At 43.3% G+C, this 15,575-nt stretch overlaps 1 protein-coding gene across 7 annotated transcripts in view; it reads left to right on the top strand.

The window, feature by feature from the left end:
- Window positions 1–15,575, top strand: part of Bcorl1 (BCL6 corepressor like 1) — a 64,391-nt gene that overhangs the window by 3,895 nt on the left and 44,921 nt on the right. For all 7 annotated transcript variants that reach the window (XM_023718854.1, XM_023718857.1, XM_023718855.1 and 4 more), the window contains one exon: window positions 15,069–15,198. In XM_023718854.1, the coding sequence (XP_023574622.1) occupies window positions 15,113–15,198 (86 nt within the window). In that variant the 5' untranslated portion in view covers window positions 15,069–15,112. The remainder of the gene's footprint in view (window positions 1–15,068; window positions 15,199–15,575) is intronic.

Genomic DNA, 15,575 nt, shown 5'->3' with positions numbered 1-15,575 from the left:
CTCCGCCGCTGCCGCTGCCGCCGCCGCTGCTGCTCCTGCTGGGGCCGCCGCAGCCGTTGCCGCCGCCGCTGCCGCCGCTTCTGGGCGGGGAACGGAGGCCAAAAAGAGTCCCGTGCCGGGGCAGAGGGCACAGACGACGCGCCTTGGGGAGGGGGCCGTCCTGGGGGCGGGGGCAGGCGGGGGGGGGTGGAGCCCCCGACGGTCGGGAGGGGGTTAGAGCTGGGACGACTAGGCAGGAGGTCGAGGTGCTGGGAGAAGGGGGGGGGTTCCGCGACGAGCCTCGTGGGCTTGGCTCCTCGAGGTTCAGCTTCCGGACAGAGCCCTACAGGGGCGCCCAGAGGCCTGAGAAGGGATAGGGAGGTGAACTGGCTGGTGGATGGGCCCCTCCTTGCTGGGGTCCCGCCGAGAGGAAGGCTGGGCCAGAGGGATGTCCGGGGCAAGGCTGGGAGGAGCCGATCGCACCAGGGCTGGGGATTTCGCGTTATGGAGGTGCCGGAGATCATTGTAGGCAAAGATGTGGTCGAAGGGAAAGGCGGGAGGGAGGCACACCGCAAACCTGGGAGGCCACAGGCCAGTGGGGGTGCCCTTCTATTTCTCTGGAATCTCCCCGTTCCCCTGTAGAAACACTATGTTTTTGTTTTATTGTTATGAAATTCTCGGTGTTGGCTGATTAAAACTGTGACGTGGTGATACTTAACTCATTCTTGGTATTTCCTACAGTAGACTGTAAGGACAGCGATTTGGTGAGCACACGTCTAGCCCAGGCTTTAGGGATTCTTTACGGAAGTGTGGGAAGGGGTCCTGGACTTCAGGGATGCAGCTGAATACTGGAAGGCACTTTGGAGGTCGACTCCCTGACCCAGAGGTGGAGCAGAGTTACAGAAATCTTTGGTGAGACTTCTAGGGTGTACTTACAGGTTACACTAGTTAGCCCCATGGTTCTTTCAAGTTAAGAGGTAATTTCTCAAAATCACACTGCTGAAACGTTTTACAGGGAAATAACCGGGAAATGCATTTGGAGGTGGAAAGGAATTAGGTTGATAATAAAATTTCAAGGATGAAAGGAAACTTTAAAGGTCATCTAGTTCTCTGCTTATCTGGGAGCTTTATTGTGGGAGAAATGGTAGATTTGCACCATGGAGGAAGTTTAGGACAGAGTTTAGGGAACAGAAGTTAAATGGTGATGTCAGTATGTGGTGAATACATTGGGAAGATCCTATGGAGATGGAATGGGATAATCTTAATCTAATTCTGAGAATCACCCAGAAGCTCCAAATAGAAGCGAAAGATTGAGGAGAAATTGGTAAAATTTTGATGAAGAAGCAAAGTTGGAAGGAAAGACTGGTGGAGCTCTGGAGGAGCTGGAAGGAGCAGAGTTAAGAGTACCTGAAAGTTGATAAGAGAATTTAGGAGAGACAGGATATTGATAGGCCTTTCTTAATAGGAAGACTGGGACAGCTGCATATGGGGTGGACTTTGGAATGAGAGTCCTGGCCCTTGGTGCACAGAGCCTTACTAAAATTGACTTTGAAAGGACTGAACCTATTGCCAGTTTTGCAACAGTAGTAGATAGGGTTCTTTTTTGGTTCTGGCTCTCAGAAGGTGAGGACTGGCTAGTCATTGAGAGCGGAAGGGGAAGAGATGCTAGTGTCTTGGGTATAGAGGCCAGTTCTTTATGATAGGGCAATAAGGGAGGCTGGCTGATTGTTATGATAGGGCAGAGGAAACTAAGGCCCTGGCAAATTGTGCTGTTGAGATCTGAATTGGATAGAGCAAAAGAGATTTCTGGAAGACATGGTGGCTCTACCAAGGGCAGTAACATGGATCTGGCTATTTTGATTTGGCAGGAAAAAGTAGGGAGAGGGGAGGATCTCTTTCTTCTTCTCTGGCCTGGGTGATCTTAGGCAGTAATGGGTCGTTGAAACCTCTAGTACAGGTAGCAGAATTTTGTGGTGTGATTAGTCTGAATAATGGCTTGAAGGAAGGGCCTCTTTGAGAGAAACAAAATCATGGGAGGAGAAGACTTTAACACTAGAAAGAAGGGAGACAAAAAGAAGTGAGGAAGAGGGTTGGTTGGGCAGTGAAGGGCGATCAAGGATCTTGTATTAAGGCCAGTAAAGGGGGGGGGGGAATGGCACCTGGAAATCTCCATGATAGTGTTTTTTAGATAAAACTTTGCTTAGAGCTCTTTACACTTGCTGCTGGAATCACTAAGGTTGGGGTAAGAGAGAAGATCTTGGATAAAAGTAGGGTTGAGGAGAAACTGGCACTTGGGAAATGATATGAATGTTTACCCATAAGGAAATAGAGAACTTAGAAATAGTGTACGGATTATAACATATACAACATGAAAGCAAAAGTGAGGAATAAAGAGCCAAAGGAGGAAGACATTTACTCAGGTGTCTTTCGGAGCTGGTGTTGGGGAATATAAAAACTCACCTTTGATACCCACTGCTCGGGATGGCCCAGGCAGCAGGATAGTTGGGGTCCAGGGCTTGTAAGTCTGAGCATTCACTAGAAAATCAAGACTAATGTAAAGATACTGGATGGAGGAAGGGATTCACTGTCCTAAATAGAATGGCCTTGAAAGAAGGATAAAGTGGGAATACACTAGTTTTTCCAGTCTGCATGTAGGAGGGGTTCTAGATACTGTATAAGGAGGTAAGGGATAGAAATTCTGGAGTGAAATAGGTTAAAGAACAGGGGCATGAGAGCCTTGGGCCAGAATTGAAAGGTGGAGCAGGGGCATAGAGGAAATGTTCCAGTCAGGTTTGGTCTGGATGACGTTTGCAGTGGCTCATTGATTCTAAGCTGAACTAAGTTAGCAATGGAGTAGAATAGCCATAGGCAGTAGAGAGCTGTTTTCCAGAGCCCATCAGCCTAAGATTTCAGCAAAGTAATTTTGTGGTTGAGTTTGGGTGGAAAAGTGAACACTAGAGGAGAATGGAGAGAGAGTGCAAGGGAAAGTAAAAATTGCTGAGATAAAATAGAAAGGAAAAGCCACTGATGATACTCTGAGGGAGAGAGAAGACTTTAGACCTTGAGGTTTCAGAAGAAAGGAAATTTTTTAATACTGGAGTTCAAAATCACTGAGTCCATGCTTAGCAGAATTGCATCCGGACAACCGGAAAGGGTGGAAATAAAGCAATCTACTTTTCTGCCACTAGGATGCTCGAACAATATTTTAAATGATCTCACATATGAATTGGACTTTATTAATGGTAGTTTTTGAATGATCATTCTGAAAATAATGTAGAAACTGTCCTCTTTCCAAAGCATACCCTTTTTCACTGTTCCTGATATAAAACCAATCTAAGACAAAAACTTTCTTTGTTGAACTGAAGTTTGCCTTCTGCTTCTAGAGCAATATTTAACTCTGTTTCTAGAGTTAATTCAAATAAGTTGGTTCAGCTCCCTCTATTTTTTTTAAAAGTAGAATCTACTCTTCTCTCATAAAACATTTAGAAATGGATTATCTTTTCAAAAGTAACTGCGAGATGCATGTCAAGGTCATATTTTCATTGGTCAATGAATTAGGATGAATTTGAGTAGAGATGACTCATTTGTAAATATGGTGATTTTCAGATTTAGCCACCAAAGCCTGTGAGGCAGGCTGTGTCTGAAGATTTGAAGAAGACCCTAAGCTACAGGTCTGTGAATACTGCAGAATACTGAGGAGCAGGCAGAGCTTTTGCTTTGGGCTTCTTTATAGTCTGCTAAGAAACAAAATTTGGTTACCTCATTACTAAGGTATGCCTAGAAATCACAGTGTTAGTGCCATTTAAGGGTACAGTTGAACTTAAATCTAATGCTGGGGTTTGGTGACAAAAAGAACCAGCAGATTTTATTTTTCTAAATTCTGTGAAATACCCAGCACATGACTGTGATCATAGGGGAAATCATTGTATTCTATACTGGAATCCATGAGGTGATCAGGCATTTTCTTTCTGCCTTCTTCTTCTTTTTTGGTGATACCAGAAATTGAACTCAGGACCTTGCACTTCCAGGCAAACACTTATTCCACTGAGCTATTTCCCTAGCCCCCAAGGCATCTTATAAAAAGGCTTTACTCAGTTTAATGCAGTGGTTCTCAAACTTTAGCCTGCATCTGAATTAACTTAGGGCTTTCGACACAACTGTAAGTTGAAGTTCTTCCTCTTGAACTTGGAACCTATTGGGCAGGAAGCAAATCACTTCACTTTCTTGAGCCTCATTGTTCTCATCCATACAATGGAGATTATAATGCCAATTTCTTAGGGCAGTGAGGATTACGAGAGGCAAAGTACATACAGTGCCGGCCACATACCAGGTACCTATAAATGAGATCTATTTTTTCCTTATTCACTTGCATTCTATGACATTACCTTTTATGTTATATTGTAGTAAACATGGTGACAGAATGGAAACTATCAATAGCTCCTGAGCATCACCCCCAACTTCTCTCTCTTCTTTCTCCGTATTCCTGTTGGATTAGTACACATTTAGCATTTGCAGTGTGATAATAAATAGCTTGACTCATCTCTGCATTTACCTCGGAGGTAGAAGTGGGAGCTTTACCACCTGTGTTGGGGCATTGCTCGGTATTTCAGGGCAAGAATTAAAGAGTGTAAAGCTGGTTAAAACTGGGAACCATTTTGCCCTATAGGCAACTTTTTTTGAGACAGGGTCTTGCTTTATACTGCACATGAGCTGGCTATGAACTCACTATAACCCAGGATGGCCTCAAATTTGGAGTGATCCTCCTGCCTTGGTTTCCTTGGTGCCCTGCTGGGTGACATTTTTTAAAAAAATGTACCTTCTGAAAAGGGCTGCTGTACTGTATTGCGACTGGTTGGGCTTTCCAGCTGTTTTAGACACCTTGAAATTCTATAAAGCTGGTAGATAGAGCAATGGTCAGATGTGGCTCTAGGACAAGGTTGTTTGTCAGTGATTGAAAGAGAGAGAAGAGTACCCTAAATAGTTGAGTTCCCCAAACCAAACTTCTGAGAAGAGCAAAGCCACAGCCTATAAACTAGATCTCCTTTCTGTAGCTCACATAGACTTTAGTGCCATCAGTCTTTCTGTTGGCTGTGCCAGTGTGGGGAAAAACAGATGATAGGACAGATGAAAACTATAGATTGGTTGACAAATGAATAATTTCTGCTTGACTTTGGAAATACATTATTATTTTCTACCTGTCCACCTCTCCAGCAGATTTACCTGCCTGCTGATATTCTGTTTAGGCAAATATGAAAATGAGTTGTTCCCTGAACACACATCTATTGACAGTGCCAGAAGGCAGTTCATAAACTAGCTGGATTTAAAAATTAGCTGTGGCTAAAGAACACTAAGGTAATTATTTGTCCTGGTCCAATCTTATGTATGTTTATTGTCTTTATCATGGAGACAAAAAAAAGCGCACCAGATATGGTGGTGCACACCTATAATCTCAGCATGGGCAGGCTAAGACAGGAGGATCACTGCCAATTTGAGGCCAGCCTGGACTCCATAGCAAGACCCTTTCTTAGGGGGGAGAAAACAAGTAAAACCCTATATAATACAATGGAAAAAGGAATACATATATCCAGTGATGTTTACATGGGATGTTTAGTCTTTATATAACAGAGTTTTGGTCTTCCCCAGTAGTTTAGAAAGTTATTTACTGAATGCATATTGTATCCCTTGTATCATACTAGACACTGGGATGGAGTATTAAACGCGTGGGCTGGTAACAGGTTGAGTTAATGCTGAGAGTTTGAAATTTTTGAGAGAATACTACATAATGAAAAGGATATAGATATACCTTTTATTTTTTATTTTTTGAGATAGAGCTTCACTATGAAGCTATGAAGTTACAAAGTTCAGTCTGGCCTTGAACTCAAAGAGATCCTCGGGATTCAGCCTCCTGAGTGCTGGAATTACAGGCATGCACCACCATACCCAGCCTGGATAAATCATATATTTAAAATTAGTTGAGCATATAGCCGAGTCTCGTCTGGGTGGAAGAACCAAAAAAAATCTAATAATCATGTCTTCTAATATTTGTGTACAAGGTCCTGGAGACTTAAGCAAATTGAGTGATGAGGAGTCTTCTTTAGATGAAAAGTATTATACCATAAAGCAGTGTGCTGAAATGGAGACACTAGAGGGCTGTCACAGTCCATAGTAGTAAGCATGACACAGAAGCATCACAAAAGAGATTCAAGTGTCATATTACAATGATTCCACTCTTGAGTATAAAAGACATACTAAATACAGTGTCCTGCTGAAAACCAAGACTAAGGAAAGCCAACTATTTTTGGTCTTGAAGAAATTAAAGGTACTCAAGCAATAGCTCTAGTTATTTAGGGTCCATTTTCAGGGGGCCTTGCATTTTAAAAAGGACTCATTAATTTCACAATGATTGTTCTAAGTTTTCTAGATATTTATGACATCCAGGAGTTGTGCAAAATCATAGCAGGATGCTAGGTCTAGTATATAGCTGTGATGAAGTGTTTTCCTTAAGTGTAATTTCCTTATGGCAAGAAATGGAAGTTATTATTTGAATGATAGGCAAAAAGTATCGTGGCAGTGAGTAAATAAGCTTAAACAATCTGGTAGGACAAAAGTGTAAGTAAAAGATGAAAACTATCATTTGAACCAATTATTTTTGGTCGTTTTAAATGCTTTCATGTTATGCTTGGTTTTAGGCAGAAACTAGCTTATCCCCATTTTGGCAGATACTGTGGTAAATGGACTGATGATGTGAGGTTGTTGAGAAATGTGAACTGGAAGTGTTCTCCAAGGTTTCCACCCCAATTTAGGCTGTGAGTTTTGGAGTGTATCACCTACCAAGGTGCTGCTTGATGAGATGCTTGTTTTTAATACTGCTGCTGTTCAATTAGATGGTTGCCAATGGGTTTTGGATGTTTCTGCACATCATATCACCCATAAAAGGATGGGACTCAGCACCAGTAGTGAGGAGATTGCAAAGTGTGTGGATGAGTTTGACTGGTATTGCTACTAGGAGGTCCAGAGAGACTGCAGTTACTGATTGACTGTCCAGCCCTCCAAGATGACTACAGTGGAGGATGTTGGAGGTAACTATGTTCATTGGAATGGATAAACTCTCAAGTTTAACAAACAGTTAATATTCCTTGGTATCCAATCTCAGTGTTTATAGGCAGATTTTTAAATATGGAGCTACCCAAATAATGTGTGAAGGCATCAATGCTAGAACTATGTATGCAGGCAACTACTTAGCCTTCTTGGTAAGTATAAGAATTAGTGTATCTTGGAACAGGATACAATGTCCCTGATAAAGTCTGATCCCTTGGGTAGACACCAGTGGAAATATTTGGATAGGAAAAAAATAGCTAAGGGAAACTAGAAAGTGCTAGAATAAATTTAGTCAGAAGCTTAGAAAGAACAGCACAAAGGACTTTATTCCTCCTTTAAATTAGCTGGTGGATTATTTCCAATTGTGTGTGTGTGTGTGTGTGTGTGTGTGTACCCACTGTTGTGTGTTATGATAGAGGAATCTGCATTACATGAAGTAGAGCGAAGTGATGGAGGCATGTATATGGGACTAGAGTCTTAGGAAATGATAGTTGGTTAGTGGTAGGGAAAGATGAGGGGGTATAATTATTGGGGAAACAAGCTCAAGGAGAATATAAGGAATACCCTTCTATGGGAAGTCATTAAAATAGAGCAACTTAAATTGAGAGGACTTTCTCATTAGGAAGCTGAGTTTAGAGTATGTTATGAAGGAGGGAAAAACAGGAATGTGTCTCTTGTTGAGTACAATTAGAAGGAGGCAGAGCAATGAGGAGGGTGAGATCTGTGGTAAGAACTCCATCCAGAGCCAGGGACAGTTGATTCTTGAGAAAGTTTGACTTCTCTTGAGGGTCTTGTGGTGACTGGGTGAACATCATAGCTTTCTCATTGTAGTCCTGGATCTCTGGTTATCCTGAGGGTGTCTTTCTATAATGTGCTTTCCCCAAAGTGGGATAGTGGAGTGGCTTCTCCTTTGCCTGTGTAAAGTTTGTCTTAAGGGAGTTTGACCCAGAGATCTGGTTTTCTATTGGATCATTAGGTCTCAAAATTGGTTTTCTTTACTTATTAGTCATCACCAACCCAACCCTCCTCCTTAAACTGTCTACTGGCCACACCTATCCTCTTGAGGACAGATTCAGGGCCAGACTTCAAGATGAATATTTTCCAGTTCTTTCATATTTTAAAGTCATAATTGCTTCCAGGTCACCAGGCAGTACAAATCAAAAGGAGCCTGGGAGAATAGTCTAGGTTTAATTTAACTGAGACCTTCTTAATCTTGGGTTTCTTTACTTGTTTGGTTTGGTTTGGTTTTGGTTTTGGTTTTGGTTTTGGTTTTGCTTCTTTGAGACAGACAGGGTCATGCTATGTAGTTCAGGCTGGTATTGAACTCTCTATGTAGCCTAGACAGGCCTTCTACTCACAACAACTGTCCTGCTTCAGCCCCCAAGTGCAAGGATTACAGGTGTGTACTGCTACATCTGGCTCTAATTTACCATGTCAGAGTCCAGCCATGAAGAAAGAGGCAGGTTTCATGCTGTGTGACTCAGGCCCAGTTGGATCCCGTATGCTGCCAGCTATGTTCAGTACTTAAGGGGTCTTCAGCCACAAAGGAACCTATATGATTCTGGAGTACTTATTAGCTGGATGAACGCTCTGTGGTCATTTTCAAGGTTAAAAGTCTTAGAAATATTGTCTTGTTGGGTAGAACACATTTGTTAGATAGATGCTCTGTTGCTTCACCTAGTGACTTTCTCTTCTTCATATGCACAGTGCTAACCAGACTTGTAATTGTGGTGAAATCTGCTGGATTTGACATCTTTGTTTCAAAACAAAACAAAACAAAATAATTCTACCCCATCTGTAAAATCTTTGGGTTTTAGTGCTACCCATCTCCTAGTGCTAAGTCCTCCAGCACAGACTTGGGCTATAAGTTGATGTTGTGCTTCCCCTTTTGGTAGTACGTTCTCTCAACTTTTCTAAGATGTCTATCTTCAGTGCTTCCCCACAGTGTTTCAGTTTGGCCCATGATGGTGAAATAGCTCAGGTTCCCCTATCTCATGTTTTCCCTTTTGGCTGTTGTATGTCATGGGCTTCTCTTCTATGTCATTCATATCTGCTCTTGTGTTCTAATTGAGGTTTTTCCCCCCTTTGGCTTTAAAAAAAATCTCTACTATTGTGGTATTTTTTATACTACGTGCCCGTCTTTAGCTTAGCTGCTACTTTTGACATTTTAAAGTTGGTGCTCTGCTATTTAGTCTGTTCTCCTCTTGGTTTCCCCTGTTCCATAGAGTGGTGATCATATCTGCCTACCTGCCCTCTCCTGCCCACTTGCTGGATGGGTTTCCTGGATGCTCAGTCAGTCCTTCTGCTTCCATGTGTACATGCCTGCTAACTGAAAAGTTTCATTTCTAGTTTTTCAGACGTGCTTATTGTTTTGAGTTGGTGTAACGTGTGTTCTCCTTTGTCCTCAGCATGAGTTGGAAGTGACTTGTGAATTATTTGCCCCAGAGTGGGGATGCCTCACAGTGGTCCTACAAGCCAGTAACCAACCAGAATTTGATTTTTGGGCCACACAGCTGCTTGTTTCTAAACATGCTTGTGACATCTGTGGAGAATCTCTGAGGTACTTCATATCCTTGTGCCTGTGCTTGCTGGATCATTTGAGATTGCCAGGTTTCTTCCAAGTTCCTTTTTAGAACTTTGTCTTTGATGTGATACTTCCTACACGAGATAGAGCAAGAGCCAGAGAGCGAGTGCATGAGAGAGAAAGAGAGAGAACGAGAACATGTGTGTGGGTGCCCTGAATGAATGCAGGCTGGTACAAAAGTGTGTATACTGGTGAAACTTACTGAGTGTGGCATGGAGTATATCTGGAACCTTTTCCCTATTTGCTTGCCTCCCCCAAGTACTTTGCAGTTCATGGTAGTTTACATTGTGTATCTTGTAATAAAGCAAAATCCTGAGTCTACTTAAATTGGAATGTCTGGGACTGAGACCTGTGAATCTATGTGAAACAAACTTCTTAGTAATTCTGACTTGGGGAACATTGGGTCACATTGAGTATCCCTACTGACCTTGTTGTCAGGAACTGTTCTCTAGTGCCACATAAGGTGATCCCTTGGCTTTTCTTTCTGGCTAGAGTGATTTTTCCTTCTTCTGTGGACAGCTTAGTTCTGTGTTCGCCTCCCTGTGCTTCCATCCACCCCCTCCCTCTTCCCCAAAGGCTGGTTAAGCATTGGACAGTGAGCTTCAGATGGGCAGGTACTGCTCTGTTAAAATCATGATACAAGTTTAGGTTGCGGAGCTTGAAGTAGATGCAACACCATCAGGGCCTTGTAAAAGTGGGGCTATCTAAGATCACTTTTGCTGTGGAGGTAGGCACCAAATTTGTGTCATGTCCATGTTTGGTTTTTACTTGGTTTTCCTTTTCTGTTTGGCCTACAATCTCTTTATCAATTGAATATTTTATATATTATTTTGTTTCTGAATTCTGGGATTTCCCCTCTGGTTTCTGGCTCAGACCCTACAAACTGCTAATTCATTCTAAGAAGAACAAAAATAAACCCACGAGTGAAAAATCCTTGGTCACTGATAAACTTGCTGCTAACACATAGCTAGGTAGCAACTGAAACTTGTACTTCATGTTGAAATTCAGTATATGGCAAGAACAACCTCTTCCATTGCCCAAGTCCTTTAACGCTTTGTGGAGGGGAAGGATTTTTATAAGTGCCTGTTGTATAGGCCAATAGGCTGAGATGTTATTTCTTAATCCAAGGATATTCCAAGGTTTTCTAAGAAACAGTCAAAACTTCATTAACCAGGATGTTCAGGGAATGGGGTCCTTGTTAAAAATCTTTGTAAAATTATGCTAATCCACATAACTGTCTTAGTAATGCTGAAAGATAATTTTTAGAAAAGGTAAAGAATCATAACTCTTCTCCAGCTATAAAAATGAACACATGCTAAAGATTTTATTTTACTCATTAATCAACATTGGAACCAGACAGGTGTTATAAGGAGTTCAAAGGAAAAGTCAAAAAGTGCAAATTTATATGGAGTAAAGAAATTGAATTGCAAATGGAAGCAACACTGTTCCAGCCACCCCATTAGCGGGGAGGAAAGTCAATCCAAACTCTGTGAGCTAAGACTCAGTTTCCATAGCCGTTAGTTACCTGTACTTCCCAGAGTTACAAGAAAGCTCAAAGATGATGAGCTGAAGATTCTAGAATCAGGCAGCCTGGAAAGATATGCTATAGTTAATGCATCATTTTTATATAGTAAACACGATGGTAGACTTTCAGTGGAGTTGATTTTTCTTTCTGTGATTTCTCAGGGTCATCCTCTCAATTCTTATTCAGAATTCAGTTCCATATAACATCCACTTTCAGAGTACTGATGACTATGTGGAGGGTAATCTTGAACCAGAGACAAAGAAAAACAATTATTTCTTACCTCAGGTAGTTGGCTGTCTGGTGGGGCAGACAGACATGCCACACCTCCAGGTAACCACACTGCAAAGAGAGTCAATACTGGGCAGAGGTAGGAATTAAATGTTTGAGGAGAACCTATGAGGGAGGGGTTAACTAGTCAGGGAATGGGGCTGTGTCAGGAAGTGACACAATGGCCTTGAAACTAGGCCTTGAATGACAGAAGAAGGGATGTGGAGAGAAGCTATTTCTGAGTGCGGAACCAGCATGGTCGTGACACTGGGTGATCTGCGCAGGGCAGGGCCAAGCCTGGAGATGAGGTGTGAGGCCAAGTCCTGAGGCCCTTCAAGGCTTACGAAGAACTTGAGCTTGATTCTGATGGCTTTCCACAAGGAAGTTGAGGGAGGGGGAGGCCTGATCAAACTGCCGCTTTAGAAGATGAATTGATTGTAGAATCAAGAGATGGGAGGCTGAGGAGCTGTTAAGAGGCCAGCGTAATGTTCCTGGTGAGAGATGATGGCAGCCTGCGTCAGGCCAGTGGCAGGGGGTAGAAGGAGCAGAGAGAGATGGCCTTATTGAGGAAGCTTTACTCCTGATGGCCTCTGGGCTGTGGGGGAGAGGAGCTAAAGAAATTTCTAGGCTTAAGGGGTACTTGTGATATTAACTAAGATAGGAAATATCTTGGGCATAGGGTTGGGAGAGTAGGGAGAGGCTTATGGGAACATACAATGAGACTGGTTTGAGGCCTGTTGGGTTTCAGGGGCTCTGTAGATATCCAGTGAACAGCATGTTGCTGGCAGCTAATTCTGGTCTGGCCTAAGGAGATATGTCAGGGCTAGAGATACAGACCTGGACATCATCTGTGTACCAAAGGGTGAGTTGAAACTTGGAGAGCTCATAGGTGAAAGAGAAGGAGGGGCAGGGCTGAAATACAGTATACATATAGGGAGAGAGGCATGGGGGAGAGCCAAGAGGAAGAGGGTGGAGAAAGGCAGACCAGAGAGGGGGCTGAATGAAGGGTATGGGAGGCCAGAGTAGGGGCGTATCCAGGGAGGGAGAAAGGGAAGGAAAAGAACTGGAGACTCAGAAATGGAAACGGTGAGATAAAGTGAGGGCAAACTGGAAAGAAAAGTTGAAAGAAAGAGAAAGTTAGAGAAGGGATTGTACCCATAGAGCAGGAAGGAGGAGAGGGAGAGACAGACAGAGGTGGCTGGGAGAATAATAGGGGGGAGAGAAAGGTGAGAAGGAGGGAGAGACACTAAGATGGGGAACAGAGCAAACTAGGGAAGACAGGGAGGGAGAGGAAGAAATGGGACAAGGTGGCAGAGGCAAGGAGAGGATCAGACCTCAATGAATGCCTCAATGAATCCTCAATGAATCCTCCATTGAGGATCAGACCTCAATGAATGCCCAGTTTTCTAGGGTAGTTATTGGGAAATATGGGTCCCAGAGACACTGGCAAGTGTTGGGCCAGGGAAAGGAGGTGAGAAGAAGTACAAAGAAAAAGCGAGAGCAGCAGTGTTCCCTGGCTGGCACAGATATGGGCTTGGGATGAGGCCCGGGAAGAGAGTGGGTGGATACATCTCTGCTGCCTTCCTTCTGTAGCATGCTCATTCTCTCAGGTCCAGCGGTATCTGCCTCCTGGCTTTTCTTCTGGCCCTAGGACCTTTGCATATACATATGCTTTTCCTGGAATGCTTTTCCCTAAGATACTGACATTGCTTGCTCCTTTACCTCCATTAGGTTATTAAAATGTTTCCTTCTCAGCAAGGCCTACCATGACCACCCTATGTCAGATCATAATCCATTCAGTCAAACACACCCTGCACTGCCCTGGCCCCCGAGCCTATGCCACACCTCTTCTAAAATGCTGCCACATAGAATATGGGTCGTTGTTGTCTTGGTACCGTGGATCAAATGTAGGACCTTGCATTTGCCAGACAGAAGCTTATGCTGCTGAGCTATCTCCCCAGCCCCAACATAAAATGATTTAGCCTTCTTATTGTCCATTTTAATCCTTCTAGAATTTAAGCACCCTGCAAACACAATTTTGGTCTGTTTTGTTCATTGTTGAGTTCTCAGTACCTAGGACAGTTCTGGCACATGGAGGAGCTTAGTAGATATTTGTCAAATAAGTGAATTGAGTAAGAACAGTTTCAGAAAATTGAAAAAAAGAGTAAATAGAATGAATCCCGGATGTGACTATATCTTGCCATGCTCTGCCTCTTTGGAAAGTTGGAAAACAATAGAAAATTCTGATCGCTGTTGGATTCTGTAGAGTTGAGCTTTGATAAATAAGGGTTTAGTTAGTAAGTTAACTCAGGAATTTCAGGGTCTCAAGATAGACTCACTGGATAAAGCTCTTTTTGTAGCACACTTTTTCTCTAGAAGGTGGATTACCCATGAAGTGGCTGTCAACATTGAGAGCCAGATGCTGGCTAGTGAAGGGGGTGGTAGGTCATGAGGATAACAGGCTAATAGGAAGGGACAGGACAGAAAGCTTTTGGTAGAACCTTGGTTGCTGTGTCTGCTTGTTTGGCATCAGAATGCAGAGAGCTTTTACCTGATTTGGAGGGAGCTTTCTACCACATTAGATGGATGAATTATGTCCAAACTTGGAAGCAGAAAATAATACTTTGGAAGGGCTTTAAAGAAAGCATGTGTTTCCTCTACAGACCTTAAATTGGCTGCATTGTTCAAGTCCTTCTATACTCAGCAGAAGAAAAAGGACCCCTACTTTTCTTTCCATGTATTTGCTACTCATGTGGGTATGATCCTCTAATTGTAGTTGCTTAGGCTAACCATTTGCTTCGAAAAGTATATTGTCTTCTCATTTGTCTTCAATAGATTGGATTTCCCCAAACATTTATGCATATGCAGAATGCCTGTGAAGAGATTTAAGGATCACTTTAGGTCAGTAGTGGTGAACCTATGGCCTGTCGTGCCACAGTGGGCTGTTTGTTACCATTGAAAGCTCTAAAGGGTTCACTGTACCTGCTCTGGGTGATTAAGTGTGCTTTGCTCTATCCTGAAGCATAGATTCCTAGAAAACTACTGCATTCCTGTCCCTGTTTGGACCTTCATTTTCTTTAGTGGACTGGCTTGTGAGAGAGACCATTTTAACATTTTGATGCTCTAATTACCCTTGGTTTTTTTTATGTATTTGGTATAGGGTCTCACTACATAGCTCAGACTCATAGCGATCCTCCTGTTTTTAACCTCTTGATCTCTGTGGCTGGGTTAGCTCGCCAGTGGTAGGGCAGTGTGGTGTCTGGTGCCAAGGATCGAACCCTGGTCCCTGCACTTGCGTAAACAGGGCTTAGTTTGTTGAGCTATCTCGCAGGCCCTAATTACCCTTGTTTAAACACTTTTGTGATGCTGGATGTGTTCGGGCACACCTATAATTCCAGCACTCTGGAATGCTGAGATAGAAGGATGAAAGTTAGAGTCCAGCCTGAGCAACTTAATTACTTACCAAAATATTGCCTCAAAATAAAAATAAAAAAGGGGTCATGGGTGTAGCTCTGTGTGCATCCCTTTGATTCATTTCCCAGTGACACACACCAGTTCTGTGAACGCAGCTGTTCCTCTTCTGAGTTTTGACTCTTTGGGATTCTTTTTCCCCAGGGGGAGTGGCCACAACACATCCTATTTGGTGGCGAGTGGCTGTCATGATCTCTACAGCACCGCTCTACAGCGGCGTGCACGACTGGACCAGTTCTGACCGGATTCGCATGTGCGGCATCAACGAAGAGAGGTGAGAAGACTTGGAAGCCTTCTGGCCTCCAGTGAGCGCTGGTGGCTCTCGGGGGGCCACCGCGCGTCATGGGGGCTGGGAGAGAGCCTCATGGTCGTTTCTCATTTTCTTGAGATGGGATGGGGCTAGGGCTCTGGGAGTGGCCTGCCTTGCCATGCTGTCCCTGTTGAGATGAAGGCGAAGAGGCCGGCAGGTGACCTCTTAGTCACCTGCTCAGGCGAACCTCAGGCAATCACAGTTTTTATTTTCTACGTCAAAGTTTGGTGCTCCAGGATATGTGTAAAGATATTTGTGTTCCTTGGCCTAGGCCTGAATGAAAAGCGGTCTCATCATGTAGCTTTGTATTAGAAACTAATGGCATTCTGGTGGCTGTTTCA

The sequence above is a fragment of the Octodon degus genome, unplaced genomic scaffold (assembly GCF_000260255.1).
Source record: "Octodon degus isolate 3935 unplaced genomic scaffold, OctDeg1.0 scaffold00063, whole genome shotgun sequence".
Lineage (NCBI taxonomy): Eukaryota > Metazoa > Chordata > Mammalia > Rodentia > Octodontidae > Octodon > Octodon degus.
This window is presented reverse-complemented; position numbering and strand designations above follow the sequence as displayed.